Consider the following 16456-nt stretch of genomic DNA (forward strand, 5'->3'; position numbering starts at 1 on the left):
GCTGCCCACACTTTCTGATCTCCATGGCAGGTGTTACCTGTTGGGGAAACTAGGGAGCCGGTAAACCACCCAAGAGACAATTGTGCAATGACCAACAGGACATACATTCTCAAACACACGTTCCCTCCCCACCTGTAAGTGCCTTCAAATCTCCCCCTGTGCTGAAATTAAGCTTTTCCTCTGCAATGGGTGGGAGGAGGAATCTTTGGGTGCATACATGTGCATTTTTGTGTGTGAATGGGGAGTGTGTGTTGATTCGGCCCTGCCCTCTTTTTGCTTTGGTCCCTCCCACTACTGGTATGTGATCTCCAGAAGGATACCCATGAGGAAATGTGATCCTTGGAGTGAAAATGTTTCCCACCCTGTTTTAGGGATCGTGCTGTTACGTCCACCAGTGTGGTTAGATTGCTGGTTGCAAGTACCAGCCCCAACGTGACTGAGAGTGGGGCAGTGAATCCATTCTGAGTTTCAGTCAAAACCAGACACGACTCTAAAGGAGCTCTCCAAGTGCTGAACCCTATCCCTGCAATAGGATCAGCACCTTGGATAGAGTCTGGTTGAAACCCAGGGTGGATCCATAAGCCACCAGCCTCCACTTATAGTAATCCCTTTTCAATCCCACCCTTTCTGGCCACCATATTGTATTTTCATATGGTGAAAATCACCTTGAAGTTGAGTCGTTCTGAAGCATTGTGTTAGACAAAAGAGGAAAAAATGACCACCGCCATAAAAAGAAAAGTTAGTGGCCATCTTTTCCTTTCCACAATACTCCGGAATGACTTACCATCCATGGCATTGGGCGAAAATACAAGATGGGAGTCTGAAGCCCAGTGCCAGATTGCAAGAAAAAAATTAAAAAGGGGAAAGCATGGAGCTCAGGGCAGGAGCAAAGAGTGACCCCTCCTGGGTTCTCGGGCCATGTCATGGCCCCAAGTATACCTCATGGAGCTGCCAGGACTGGCCTTTGCCTTAATCATTACCCCAAACTGGCAATGTATTAAATGCGCAGACCTGCGGCGTAGATTAACAGGGTGGGGGAAATGGAACACCAACCAAAGAGACCCATTTCCAAGCCGCTTCCGTTGAAATGTGCAGAACCATTTATTTCCCTTTCTGAATTTGCCCCTGGAGAAGAAAGGTACGTATGCATCATCTGCACTGAAAACATGTGACGTCTGTCTCCGTCCTCACGTCGAGCAGCGATGAATAATGTTGCCCTTGTTATAAATGGAGACTCCCAGGCACACACTCTGGAAACGTGTTATATATTAGATTTTTTTTTTTTTTAACCAGTGTAATTTATTTACAGAGTACTTTGTTGTTGATGATGTTGCTGTTGTTTGTTTGTTTGGAATTGTTAATCAGACATGCTGAAGTAATGGGGATTTCCCAGTCCACTCGGATAGGAAGTACAGTAGAAAAGGCACATGGTTCTGTCTACCATTTGGATTGTGCACCAGTCAGCAATTTAAAGCTAACAAATCCTTCTGCCGCCGCAGGGCTGTCTTCGATGAGGCAAGGGGCCCATTCATCTTCAGAACACATCCCCCAATATGGCTGCCCTCCCGTTTCCTCTGGGAGAGTGGAAGCAACGTCTGTTTCGAAGGTCCGTTTGTTCATTTCCAAAGTATGGATAACCTGCACTAGTCTTTTCTAGGTCATCCAATGATATGAGGATAGGTTAGGCCTGGGGTGATAAAATCTGTGCTGGGGATGTGCCGTTTCAGAGTGCAGGCTGGGGAGATCATGGAACTGAATGCTCCTCCACATAAAACAATCCCCCCTGAACTTAGAAAAGTAGCATCACGTGGATACTAGTCTAGCATTGTCCCTGACATGCTAGGTTTCTATATCCAGGAATTAAATAGAGGAACATTTAGTGATGCGAGTCCCATTCTATAGTCTGAAACGGCCTATCCCCAACACAGCTGTATCACCCCCATGGCCTTAGATGGGGTACCAGTCTCCACCATTTCTTTAACACAACAATAATCAGGCCCAGTCATTCAAAACTCTGGTCGTCGTCATCATCATCATCATCATCATCATCATCATCTTCTTCTTCTTCTTCTTCCTCCGTTAGCTGTCTTCTCAGTATAGAAGTCCTCTTTCACCAATTCTCTTGGAGGGGCACCCATGTACCACTTGAAGGACTCCAGAAGAGAGAACATCTTCTTCCCAGCCCGAAATCAATGTCGGCCATGTTTTATCCAGTTTCTGATCATCCATTTTTGACCTGAGCATCTTTGTACTACTAGTCGGAGCCCAAAATTAGCATCCTTTGACATCTCCACCTCTAGGCACCGGCCAGTGTCTCGGCTAATGATTGGACCGTTCTGTAGGGAAGGGAAGAAGAAGGATACTGGAATCTTCTAAGTAGCAAATATAGGTTAGCAAAGCAAAGCAACTAACAAGGAAAGAAAAATTATTATAAGGACATTACAGCTATAAAGGCATTTGATTTCTCTTGGCCTCACCAGACTCTCTGCCCTTCCTAATGTTTAACTTGTTTCTTAAGATTTTTTTTTAATATATATATGGGAATTGGGAGGATGGCATGCTGGAAAAAGTGCAGAAAAGGGCAACTAAAGTGATCAAGGGATTGGAGCATCTCTCTTACGAGGGAAGGTTTTGAAACTGGGATTGTTCACCTTGGAAGGTAGGAGGCTGAGGGGAGACATGATAGAGGTGTACAAAATTATGCAAGTGGTGGAGAATGTGGACAGGGGGACATTAGTCTCCCTCTTCCATAATAGTAGAACCCAATGGAGTCATCCCATGACGCTGATTGGTGAGACATTCAGGCCAGTTAAAAGGATGGACTTCTTCACACAGCACACAGTTAAATTATGGAATTCACTACTACAGGATGTGCTGATGGCCATCAATTTGGATGGCTTTAAAATGGGTTGGATAAATCCTTGGGAGGAGAATATTAATGGCTACAAGTCCTGATGGCTAAATGCAATCTCCAGTATCAGAGGCAGTAAGCCTGTCTGCACCTGTTGCTGGGGAACATGGGCAGGACAGTGCTGTTACAACCATGTCCTGCTTCTGGGTCTCTGGTTGACAGCTGGTTGGTCACTGTGTGAACAGAGTGCTAGACTAGATGGACCCTTGGTCTGATCCAGCAGGGCTCTTCTGATGTCCTTATGTTGTAAAGTGAAGATCTGCCCTCCAGCACCATTTGGGTTCAACAGAATGATTTTGTGTTTCGGAACACAGAAACCGCCCCCCCCATCTCTACTTTGTACCAGACATCTTGGGCAAGTAGTTTTTCTTTCGGTCTCACCAGATCGTTTTCTGGGAAATGAGTGTCTTGTGACCTGCCATGGACAACATGGCAGACATTTGATGAATGGGCCACCCCACCCCATGACATGGTAACCATTTTGTGGGAATGCCCTGACATTCTTGCGACACTCCAAATGTGCCCATGGAGCTGAAAAGGCTGGGGGCAGGGGGTGAATTACAGAACATGGCCTGTCTGTAAATGCACTTTCAAATGTACCTACAACATCCCTCACTTAAGTGTCACATCTGACTCCATACCTATACCTTTATCCCAACCTGCCTGTCATACCTGTGTGAAATCCCACAGTCTCTGTGCTGGCCTCAAAACATCTTCACATTTCTTCAGAGTAGGGGTCCTTCCTTTCCCATCGTCTATGAGGCATTTGGAGTCAGGCAGGAATGCTGTGGATCCCAGAGGGCCCAGTTGCAGGAGTCCTTCGGAGCTGTAACGGACAAGCTGGAACCAAACCCAAATACGGTGGTCAGGGAACCTGAGACACATTTTTAACACCAAGCAAACCAAGGGATGTTGAAGGTCAAGCTCATCTGCCAATCGTGCCCTTTGCCTTCGTAGAAAGGGCACGTAGGTTGTCACACAGAGGAGGGCCAGGATCTCTTCTTGATCCTGCCAGAGTGCAGGACATGGAATAACAGGCTCAAGTTAAAGGAAGCCAGATTCCAGCTGGACATCAGGAAAAACTTCCTGACTGTTAGAGCAGCACGACAATGGAATCAGTTGCCTGGTGAGGTTGTGGCCTCTCCCACACTAGAGGCCTTCAAGAGGCAGCTGGACAACCACCTGTCAGGGATGCTTTAGGGTGGATTCCTGCATTGAGCAGGGGGTTGGACACGATGGCCTTGTAGGCCCCTTCCAACTCTACTATTCTATGATTCTATGATTCAATAAATTCATTAGCTTACTTTGAGGTAAGTGGGAGAAAGGAAGGGGGCTGAAAATCCCCAAAGACAGACCAAGAGAGCATTAAACATGCATCTCCTTCAAACGTTAGCACACATGCACTCAGGGTCTTCACTGCTGTACCCCAAAATCTCTTTTCAGTGCCAGAACTAAATCCCGGAAGACAGAAAAGAAAAAGAAAACATCGCTCTAAGCATGTGCAAAGTGCATTCCATTCACTATAGGGGGCTAGGGAAAACAAAATGGGATTTGCTTCTGAGTAAACATATGTAGATCAGCGGTGGACAGACCTCAGGCTTGCAGGAACCCTGAGATGTACAAACTGCAGCCAAATGCAAAATAGTGGCTCAGGTGGGTTGTCATAGGGAACAGGGTGCCTCTGAGCACATGTTCAGCCCAGGAATTTGTGAACAGTAACCAGAAACAAGGTCAAAAGTCCTTTCATACAAAATCCATTCCTGCTTTCCCCCCCAAGTGTTATTTTTCAGCCACCTAATGCTTTTTAATTATTGCTCTTAATGGACAACTGAGAGTTGGAAAATCCCTATCTATGTATCTTCTATCTGTTACAGATCACAGGATCCATCTTTGCTCAGTGAATGATTTGTATTGCCTGGATGCAGAATAAATTTTCATAAATTTTAGCATGGAACGCAAACAGCCCTGCCTATAATTAAACTAAGGACCTCTTAATGGCATTTGTTATTTCAAGACTTTTTTTTTTTTTTTGGTAAGCAAGAAAAGGGAAAGTTCACCCATAACATAAGCAACACATAATATGCTAATCTTTCCTCTCGGAGTCCAATGCCTTTTGGAACGGACCTTCTGCTCTCCTGTTTTAAATGACTACATTGCATGTTGGAAGCCGTTCATAATAAAGAGACCATCTGTGGAGCAACGGCAAAGCGGGCGGCAGGAGGCAGGAAAATTGAACTCGCTGCAGGGATGAAAATTATATATATGGAAAAGGAGTGTAAAAGTAAGGGAGTGAGTACATGCGTGATATTTCTGGCAGCGTTTCTCAAACGTTTTTTACTTCCTATGCCTGGTATTTGCTACCCCACAAAACAAGCTACGGGAGGGATTTCTGTTTTCAGCCAGTCCTGGAAGGAGGCATGGATGCAAACAGCGATGTAGCAGAACCAGAGTTTAGAGAGACACAGCAACGGGACATTTTTATTAGCCGGGATGCTGATGTCATCTGCCAGTCCACTCCGAATTCCCTATTCGTCTGCGCTTAGCTGTAATCTGCACAGGAGCTAGGTGGGAAAGAGATTGTGACAACAATGAAATGTCTAAGAAGCCAAGAAATTCCTAGGTAACTAAAATCAAGTGAATGTTCTCTTTAAGAACATTCTCCAGAAGTTTCATTCCATTTTTTAAATTTTATTTTTTAATTAATTTCTTAATTCATTCCTTGATTCATTTCAGAGAATTGGAATAGCTCTTTTTATTTAATAAACCCCAAAAGAGTTTACAAGAAGAAATGATGATAAAATGCAATAAAACCAATCATTAATAAATTAATAAAACCAATTATCAAAAAATTTATAAATCTAATGATGACACAGCCCTTCCAAATGAAAAAAAAAAAAGCTTCCTGGTATTCAGATTGACATCTGGCCAAGACAGGAAGAAAAGGGAAACAAAACTCATGGAACATACTTCAGGAGGTGAATAATAATAATAATAATAATAATAATAATAATAATAATATATTTATTATTGCATTTATATCCCGCCTTTTTTCCTCTAAGGAACCCAAGGCGGCATACATAATAAGCATCGTCCTCTCCATTATATCCTCACAACAACAGCCCTGTGAGGTGGGTTGGGCTGAGAGTCTGTGACTGGCCAGTGAGCTTCCATGGCCAAGTGGGGACTAGAACCCGGATCTCCTAATCTACACCAATGCCTAATCTACACCAAGCAGGTTATTGCACCGTGAAAGCAGTATATAAAAGGCAGGAGCCACACCTAGCAGGATATAGAGGTATGAAAGCAGTATATGGTATGTGTCAATGGGCCTCAACAGTTGTCGGTGCACTTCAGTACCACTATAAAGCAGTAGTGTAGATCCTGCAGTGCACTTCAGTACTGCTATAAAGCAGTAGTGTGGCTCCTGCCTTTTATATACCATTTTCATACCACTTTCATAGTGGAATATCCTGCTTGGTGTAGATTAGGCCCAAGTCTGACACTTTAGCCACTATGCCACTGGCACCCAAGAAATTATTATTATTATTATTATTATTATTATTATTATTATTATTATTATTAGTAGTAGTAGTAGTAGTAGTAGTAGTAGTATCCTGTCTTTTCCCCAATACTGGTCCAAAATCAAAATAATTTGATGCCAAGAATTTATCTACAAAATATAGGACAATTAGAACCATTGATGAATGCTCTTGGCCCTGTTCATTTGGTCAAGAGGAAAAACAGTGGAAGCAATTGAATGCTAGGTGAATGTGGTCAACATTTCACTAAACAGAGAGCCTCATTTGAATCCAATTAAGGATTTCTGTCCTCCTCCCCCAGCCTAATTGATCAGAGGCTAAATTTTCTGAGGAACGTGTCCAGGCAACCTCTCACCATGAGCCTGCCAAAGATGAACATTTTGACAGTTAACTACAGTGCATCCAGCCATTTCGGCCACAACAATTAAAAAAGGAAGCTTACATTCCCCCACCCCGTCCCTTTCGTCATGCCTATGAACGTTGACTCGGGCCTCCTGATCCCAACAAGTCGCACACATGGCTCAGCTTCAGGTAATGGTTTGGCAGGTGATAAGGTCAGGATTATTTATGCACGAAGGCATGAGTGACAATTCATTAATGCCATTCCAATTTGGACGGCACATCAGAAAGTGCTAAAATGGCATTGCGGGAGGAAGTTTACATGGCGGGTGGGGTGGCTGATGGAACCATTTGGGATTTAATTGATATTTGACTTCATTAAAAATAAATCAATCAGGCAGAGCAAGAGAAGAAGGATCAGAAGAACTATTCTTTTAAAACCTCCAGGATGTGGAATATGAATAGTTAGAGCAAAACACAAAGGAATCTTCTTTTTTAGTGGTGGTGGTGGAATTAAAGAAATGATGCATGTCTAGAAATAAATCTATGGGCTGAAATCTCAATGGATTCTGGTAAGATTAAATCATAGATTTAACACTGTGCCCAGTGTTTAACACTGTGTCCACTCCGAGCCTCGTGTGGCACAGAGTGGTAAGCGGCAGTTACTGCAGCCAAAACTCTCCCCACGGCATGAGTTCGATCCCAGTGGAACCTGGTTCTCAGGCAGCCGGCTCAGGTCGACTCAGCCTTCCATCCTTCCGAGATCAGTAAATGAGTACCCAGCTAGCTGGGGGAAAGGTAACTGCGACTGGGGAAGGCAATGGCAAACCACCCCGCTACAGTCTGCCAAGAAAACGTCAGCGAAAGCAGACGTCCCTCTAGGAGTCAGCAATGACTCAAGTGCTTACACGAGAGGTTCCTTTCCTTTTCCTTACTGTTATGAAGTGTTACTTGAAGGTACTTTGCTTACTATCACACATCTGTCCATTACCTAGGGTAACCATATGGAAAGGAGAGGTTCCTTTCCCTTTCCTTTCCCCCCAGATTTAAGGGGAAGGAAGGGTTTTGTTTTTTAAAATGATGATCTGAATTGCCTAGGTGGGATTATTATTGGGGCTGGTGTCTTATGGGTGAAGTAGCGTGAATAGGATGGTTACAAGGCCTGGAAACCAAGCCCTGAGTGGAATGGTTGAAAGAGTTGGTAGGTTTAATCTGGAGAAGCGACGATTAAGGGGAGACACGATAGAGGTGTTCTTATATCTGGACAGCTACCACACAGAAGATGGAACGGGCATGTTCTTCATTGCTGTATGGGATAGGAAAAGAACCAACAGGTGGAAATTGCAGGGAATTGCAGATTTGGGGCACATAGTGAGCTGAAAGGCGTTGGTGTTCCAAGCAGTGAAGATATCGATGGGCAAAACTGTCAATTTCGCTTTCTCACAGTTTCACATTTTTCGAATCTTAGATTTGATTTGTCTCATCTCGAACTTTGAGAATTTGCAAAGGCTTAATTCGAGTTTGTCTTTAACGTTGAGATTTTTTTAAAGAAAAAAAAAGTTTGCATGAAAATTCATAAACATTTTTCCAGTACGTTTCACATAATTCTGCTTGTGCAACCAGCTTGCACGACCAGTTGTGCAAGTATAATGGGCAACCGCTTGCACAATGGAAAGTTTCAGTGGAGATCTGCTACCTCTATTTGCATTGGTGGAATCACACCGTTCGACACTGTCCTATGCATTAAAGAAAGAGGGGAGGGATTATGGAATGCTTTAGAGCAGGGCTAGTCAGATTTCAGGCTCGCAGGGCCTACTTCGCTGTGGTTTCTTGTTTGCTGTTCAAAGAAGACCGCTCGCTCCAATTTAGGAAGTCTTATGACAGGTCCAGCACCATTACATCGTAATATGCAAAATCAGTGCGGACTGAATTGGCTGCAATCCAGCCAACGATGTTGCTTCAGTATCACCATTTCCCATGGGAATATAGTTTTTCTCCTCTCAATCCTTCTTGATTATATCCTGCACAGCCAGCTTTGAGAATTAGGAAAGAAAATGTGCTTTACAAACTTAAAAAAGGTGTGTGTGTGTGCCCATTAATGCATTTAATTGTGAGCTGAAAGTATAGGGTGTGGTTTTTTTGCTATGATAATTGTTGTCATAGGAATAGCTGAAATGTTTTGACTACTCATGGAAATCACGCAACTATGTATCACATTAGAATTTTCTTTGCACAGAAAATGTGTCACTGGATTTAGACTTGAGAGGCCTCGGCTGAATTCTCTGTTGAGATATGAGGCTCGATCCGAAACAAATAATTTCAAAATACAAGGAAGGAGGTGGCACCTTGCATCTCCTCTTTAGTGCAACCTATAATTCCCCTCCTCTCATTTTGCTTAGTGACCTTCCTGGCGAAAGTTCTCCTCGGACACTTTTGCGCCCAGCCATTAGTGAAGTCCATGAAATTGTGTTTACCTGGGAGGACATTCCATGGCAGGGGTAGAGAATTGCTTTGTCATCTTCTTCTGCACCTTGATCCAAGCAGTAGCCACTGGCTTTGCTGTTGCGTACCTGAAACCCAAATCAGGGGGACATGTTATGTGTGGGTCCATTCCACAATCCTAGCCTGTGTTCCTGAGTAACACACTGAGATGTGTCCAATAGCCCATCTCAGATATCATGCTGCATTAGCAAGACCAAGGTCAGCCTAGGAAAAAACAATGAATCCTTTGACTATACATCTCTGTGTACGTTAACCAGTAGAGATGAGTGAGCTTCCCCCATTCCTTTTACTTACTGCAGAATGGTGGCCATGAGAGACAGGGTCTTTTCAGAGGTAGCCCCGCATTTGTGGAACTCTGTGCCAAGTGATTTGCATGTGACCAGCAGTACAGGCTTTTGACTAGGCCTTTGACATCCACTTATTTGGGGAATGGTGTTTTTTAAAGCATTGAATCCAGTGGGGCTTACTTCTGTGTAGGCAGGTCTGGGCTTGCACTGTGATGCAATCCTAGACATGTCTACTCAAATGTAAGACCAACGGAGTTCAATATGGCTGACTCCCAGGAAAGTCAGTATAAGATTGCAGCCTTATTTAATTGTAGTCCGCATTGTGGACCAGTGTTTAAAGGTTTGCTTTTATTGAAAGCTGATATTGCATGTTTTGTTTGCTTTATGTAAGCCACCTTGTGAAATATTCCCCCTAAAAGACAATCTAGAAATATTTATTTATTTATTTTATTTCATTTCTATACCGCCCAGTAGCCGAAGCTCTCTGGGCGGTTCACAAATATTTAAATAAATGGGAGGCATACACCACCCTCTAGATATTTTGAACTACAACTCACAGCATCCCTGACCACTGGTCAAGCTGGCTGGGGCTGATGGGAATTGAAGTCCAAGACACCTGGAGGACAACCGACTGGGGAAGGCTAAAGGGATGGCTAGAGTCCCATTACTGGGTATCTTTGAAGGAAGAAAAATGCCCTCATTCTCTGCACTTGACACCACATTAATCTTTCCTTTGTGTATCAGTCAGGAGTTTGCTAGCCAGCTTCTCCTTGTATGAAGGCACGTACAGATTATTCTTACAGGCAGCAATTTTAATTTATTTTATTTTGTTAAAAAAAATATGACTGATAACTCGAAGCGTTTTATTTGCAGACTACGGCACGAAGGATGATGAAGTAGTCAGATCAGCTGCAAGCAGCTTGGTCCAAAAAGCACTCAGAGTAACACTGATGAGAAATCCAAATTCCGTCTATTGGCCACAGTTCATCATCATTCCTTGAGCATTGCCTCAAGCAGGAGGGTTGGACCTCTTTTAGCCAGAGGGCTGCATTCCGTTTCGCAGAAGCTCTCTTGGAATGCAGCCCAATGGTAGGTGGGTGTTGTTGCACTCAGGTCCTACTTATGGGTTTCCTACAGACAACTGGATGACCACTATGTGCACAGAATACTGGACTAGATGGATATAAGAACATAAGAACATCAGAAGAGCCCTGCTGGATCAGACCAAGGGTCCATCTCAGCACTCTGTTCACACAGTGGCCAACCAGCTGTTGACCAGGGACCAACAAAGCAGGACATGGTGCAACAGCTTCCTCCCACCCATGTTCCCCCAGCAACTGGGGCACATAGGCCTTTTCCTGGCAGGACTGTTATCTCAACTCACCCAGAGACCAAGTGACATCAGGGGGTGTAACAAAGAAGAAGAAGAAGAAGAAGAAGAAGAAGAAGAAGAAGAAGAAGAAGAAGAAGAAGAAGAAGAAGAAGAAGAACGAGGAGGAGGAGGAGGAGAAGCAGCAGCAGAAGCAGAAGAAGAAGAAGAAGAAGAACCACCATGATGTCATGGCCATAGAGATGGGTGAACATCACCGTTAGAGCTCATTGAGGTTCTTCAAATTCTGCCTTTAAGCTTGTTTTGCCTCATTTACATTCCCATTTTTTTCAGTTGGGAAAAATGCACATTTTCTATGCATAAATGCAAATTGGCACAGACTCTGGCATTTGCATAATTTGTGCCAATTCTGGCTATAATCTGCAGAAGCTATTGTGGACACGTTTTGCACACATTACACACATCGTGGCTGCAATTTATGCAAATTTCTATTGATGAAATTTTTTAAAATGAAGTAATGAAAAATGTCTCTGGATTTTGAGAAAAAAAAACATAGCTTGGCTTGCAAATGCAAGCTGAGCTGCCCCCCCCCCCCGCAGAAATCCGGTGAGCCCCAAAAGGGCTGGATTCCCTGATGGTGGACATCCCTATACACACTTTCAAAGAATGAACAGGATTGTATAGGATTATAGAGTTCTTTGCATAAGGTTGCAAGTGAATATTCAGAATCAGTCCTAACCCTCTGAGCACCCCACCCCCCGCACCCCCCTAGCCATTTGCTATGTCCTTGGAGATAACGGCTGTGAAATGCGAAGGACATCCTGGGTTGTAGGTAACATGATATAATGGTGCATTATGGCACGTGGGATTGTTGGACCTAGGCTGGTGTACATCTTTCAAAAGACGTCTTTTCTTTTGTGAGTGGTAGAAATGAGATTCAGCTTGGATTTAAGGACCTTCCTTTTGACTTGCTCAGTGGAAACTGACATCCTGTCAGCAGCCAAGCCGAAGGAAGTCTCACGTAATTGACACAGCTTGGGTTTCATAGCTAACCCCCCTGACCTCAGTGAGCAGCTCCCCTCCCTCAAAGGATGGAGCTGCCTGGAAGCTTATGTTTTACCCGCAAGCTGCAGATGGTTCTATTGAGGCACTGCCCGAGAAAGCCTGAAGTCTCTCTTTGCATTGGCTCAGATGATCCGAGACATTTGAATAACCATTGGGGGAAGAAAAACAGCCACAGACATTCAGTCACCTTAATTTTGGGCTTCAACTTAGCTAAGCAACGTCAGGGATTTCTGTTAACTGTTAAATCTTAGAAGTCTGTCATCTTTCTGCTACAGGAGTCATTGGAACTCAGTTTATATATTTGTTCAGGGCACAATCTTATGCATGTTTAGACAGAAATAAAACTCCCAGCATGGCTGAGTTGCAGGATTATTTTTTCTTCTTAAACCTGTGTAAGATTTGCACCACCCCTAGTCTGAAATGATCAATCAGGTATTCTCTTCACATCTGGCTGGCTTATATTACTCTGGATTGAGGAACTGTCCATAAGATCCCCTTTGCAGATGTTGCAGTGAACATGCAGATGTGGGGCGGATAGTCACGGTTTATTTCATTTTCTGTCAGTTTCTCATTTTCCCCCCATCTTAAGTTCGGATTGCCTCCAATTTTGAGAATTCCTCCATCCTAAGTTTGGTTTGTCCTGAATGCTGAGACTTTTGTTTTAAAGACTTCCCATACAAATTCGCAAGCTTTTCTGTGCATTTTGTACATCGTTCGTAATGTTTTAATCTTTTATAAACCACCCAGAGAGCTTCAGCGATGGGGTAGTATTAAAATAATAATAATAATAATAATAATAATAATAATAATAATAATAATGCTTTCCAGATGTGTTGCTGGACTACATCTCCCAGAATCCCTGGGCAGTGGCCATTCTGGCAGGAGCTAATGGGAGTCTGGGGAATCTATGACCCTCCAACAACATCTGGAGCCCTGATCCTATCAATGCTGAGATGTGTTGGGTACCGTATATTACCTCTCCATAAGTGATGGTATTATTGTAAATCCTCATTTCGGGATAGACATTCTCCAAGTACCACTTAAAACTCCGGCACTGAAGACGTTGCCGCAAAGCTATTCTTTCAGACACATCGCCAAAGTCAACTCCGGGGTTCTGCGAAGGCAGGAGCAGATAAAAAACGGAAATTCTATTAGGCCAGATTTACAGTTGATTTCATTACTTGAATAGCTCTTAGCGCTCATGTTGTTTACAAGCTGATTCTACACACACACCCCGCCTACGGCTCACCCCTTCACTTCTCTTGGTGTGCAAGTAGTTACCCAGTCTACAGCTATCCTTGAGAACGAGAAATAAATATTAATGAACTTTCAGTAGCAGAAAGAGGCTGGAGGGGGGGGGCGAAGACGAGAAGACAGCAGAAGATCCAAAGCTGGGGGGGAGGGAGGGAAATATTAATATATGAAAATCCAACCAAGTTGAATGTGGCTGTATTCCTTTATTATCTGTAAGAGAGGAACACAAAGGAAAAAAGATGCCAAGGCATAGAAAAGCCAATGTGTTTAAAAACGTGCACTGTAAATAGATTCATCTTGAGTGTGAAGAAGCACAACATCGCACTCCTCTCCTCCCTGTCCCGGAAGAGCTCCATTGAGTAGCCGGAGCTCTGGTGTGTGATCACGTTTCCCCATTTACTTCAGCCTAGCGCTCTCCAGGGGTTGTATGGCTCGAGCTATCCTCGCCAATGAAGTGAATGGGGAAATCCTGGAGGGTAGCATGTGCACCATGTGTAAAGAGGAGCTGATAAACTGGCAAAGAATCCTGAAGTAACAGGAATGGGGTAAGGCAGGGAATGCAGAACCACTTTCCACCCTAGGGATGTATTCCATTTCGGAGAAGCTCGTGGAAGGCAGAGCAAAAGGGACAGGGACTCTATCTATCTATCTATCTATCTATCTATCTATCCATCCATCCATCATCTATCTCTCTATCTCTCTCATCATCTATCTATCTTTATCTCTATTTATCTTCTATCACCTATCTATCTCTATCTACCCATCCATCATCTCTCTCTCTCATCATCTATCTATCTTCTATCTATCTATCTATCTATCTATCTATCTATCTATCTATCTATCTATCATTATCTATCTATCATTATCTATCTATCATCTAACTCTCTCTCTCTCTCTCTCTATCTATCTATCCATCCATCCATCCACCCATCCATCATCTCTCTCTCTCATCTATCTATCTTTATCATTTCTCTCTCTCCCATCTATCAATCTATCCTATCTATCCTATCGATCCATCTATCCAACTCTCTCTCTCTCTCTCTCTCTCTCTCTCATCTATCTATCTATCTAATTCCTCTCTCTCGCTCTCATTTATCAATCTAACTATCTGTGGAATGATCTCCCCGACGAGGCTCGCCTGGCACCAACACTGTTATCTTTTAGGCACCAGGTCAAGACTTTCCTTTTCTCCCAGGCATTTAACAGCATTTAACAATGTTAAGTTTATTTTCTAACGGACCTCAGAACTGTTGTTTTTTAAACGGATACTATTGTTTTTATACTGTTGTTTTTACGTTTCTGATGGTTTTTAAATTTTGTATACTTTTTAATGTTTACTGTTTTAACTTTTGTGAACCGCCCAGAGAGCTTCGGCTATGGGGCGGTATATAAATGTAATACATAAATAAATAAATAAATATCATATCATATCTATCTATCATCTATCTCTATCTATCTCAACATATTTTTGGCTTAAAACTCTCACTAAGCTTTAGGAGAGACATTTCAACCTTTGAGGTTGGGGGAAAAACACTGCAGAAAAGCCAGGAAACCTCCAAACAATTGATTGGAAGACAGGATGAACGGCCTGAGAAAGGGGTCGTGGCCATCTGGGGACCCTGGATTTGGGCTCTGGGTCCTCCCCCTGCAGTAAGGGATGCTTTGGAGGAAGGGCTCCACCCAGTCTCACTCCAACGTCCTTCCCCTCCTTCAGCCCCTCCTATTGCCTTCCTTGATTTTCACCCCCACTCTTCTGTTTGCCCCTCTCCCATGCAGACAGCTCATGGGCTGGGAAGGAGCAAAGTGTCTGTGAGACGTCACCCTCCTTCCCTCCCTAAGAATCTCAGACGAGCCCTGCGGGATCAGACCAAGGCTCCATCAAGTCCAGCATTATGTTCACACAGAGGCTGATTGGCTGTTGACAGAAAACCCACAAGCAGGATACATGTGAAACCACACCCTCCTGCCCATGTTCTCCACCTCCGTTGCACATACGCCTCTTGCCTCTGATACTGGAGCTTGCATAGAGCCATCAGGATTAGCAGCCATTGAAGAAGTAGACTCCTTCTCTAAACCAGTTTGCAGTGTTCTCTTTTTGTAATGCTCTGAACGTGCCAAAAAGACAGAATATGGGCGACCGCTGTCCCTCACCAGTAAGAGAAGTGTTTTTAGGATTCCAGCAAGCCAACCATGCCCTCCTCCCGGATACTCCATTTGAGCCTGTTTTTCCAGATTTCTTTTCCAACTGATTCAACATTTTGTGGGTACTGAGAATTCTGAGTACTCTTGTTCCTCGTTTCCATGTGTGTAAAAACCATGTGTGTGTAAAACACATGTGTGTAACACATGTTACATGTGTAAAACACATGTGTGTGTGTAAAAACGAGTGTGTAAAAACCCTTTGTAAACCGCCCAGAGAGCTTCAGCTATTGGGCAGTATAGAAATGCAATAAATAAATAAATAAATAAATGTTTTTAAAAATGTTTGTACTTCTGCAAACCGTGGAGTTTTCCCAAGCACGATACCACCTTCTAGCTTTTAGTGGCACCATTTTTGGTTGCATTCCTGTCACCATCCAGCCCAGCATCCCAGTTCGATGCTAGAGGGAGTGAAAGATCAGTACAGTTTAAGAGCTATACTGAGTCTATGCATCCACCTCTGCAAAGCGGCTGAGTTCCAGTGTGCAAGGGAAAATAGTTATTTTTATTATTTTTAAAAAATCACATTGTATTCTTGAAGGTAAGATTTAATGTACCATGCTTGGTTTATGTCTGATAAAGCAATGTGTGTGTCCCCCCGTTACCCTAAGGGGCTGTTTTATAGTTCACTGGGGGGAAATGAGCATACAAAAGTAATTTCGGAGAAGAGATGAAAGATTTTCATGAGTTATAAATGCTTGATGCAATGGCCTTTTTTAAACATCTCACTCCAGCTCTTGTTAAATGTTGCCTTCTCTTATCATCTGCTATTAAGTGGAGACATTTTTCCTCTACAAAGTCACTGGAGAGGAAGTGTCTCTGAACATGTGCAGACTAATGTCCCTTCAGCTTTCTCCCTCTCCCATAATTCTAGAACCCAATGGAGCTGATTTGTGGGACATTCCGGACAGATCAAAGGAAGGACTTCTTCACAGTGCAGAGTTAAACTATGGAGTTCGCTACCACAAGATGTAGCAATGACCACCAATTTGGATGGCTTTAAAAGAGGGGTGCATAAATTCTGGGATGA

General features: G+C 43.4%; 1 protein-coding gene across 1 annotated transcript in view; it reads right to left on the reverse strand.

Moving 5' to 3' along the window:
• Positions 1-2057: 2057 nt before the first annotated feature.
• Positions 2058-16456, reverse strand: part of GALNT9 (polypeptide N-acetylgalactosaminyltransferase 9) — a 143718-nt gene continuing 129319 nt past the window's right edge. Inside the window, exons 8-11 of the mRNA XM_063143739.1 lie at positions 12950-13087; positions 9264-9359; positions 3584-3751; positions 2058-2336 (exon numbers count right to left, since the gene is read on the reverse strand). Of these exons, the coding sequence (XP_062999809.1) occupies positions 2190-2336; positions 3584-3751; positions 9264-9359; positions 12950-13087 (549 nt within the window). The 3' untranslated portion in view covers positions 2058-2189. The remainder of the gene's footprint in view (positions 2337-3583; positions 3752-9263; positions 9360-12949; positions 13088-16456) is intronic.

Source organism: Elgaria multicarinata, chromosome 18, assembly GCF_023053635.1.
Source record: "Elgaria multicarinata webbii isolate HBS135686 ecotype San Diego chromosome 18, rElgMul1.1.pri, whole genome shotgun sequence".
Classification (NCBI taxonomy): Eukaryota; Metazoa; Chordata; class Lepidosauria; order Squamata; family Anguidae; genus Elgaria; species Elgaria multicarinata.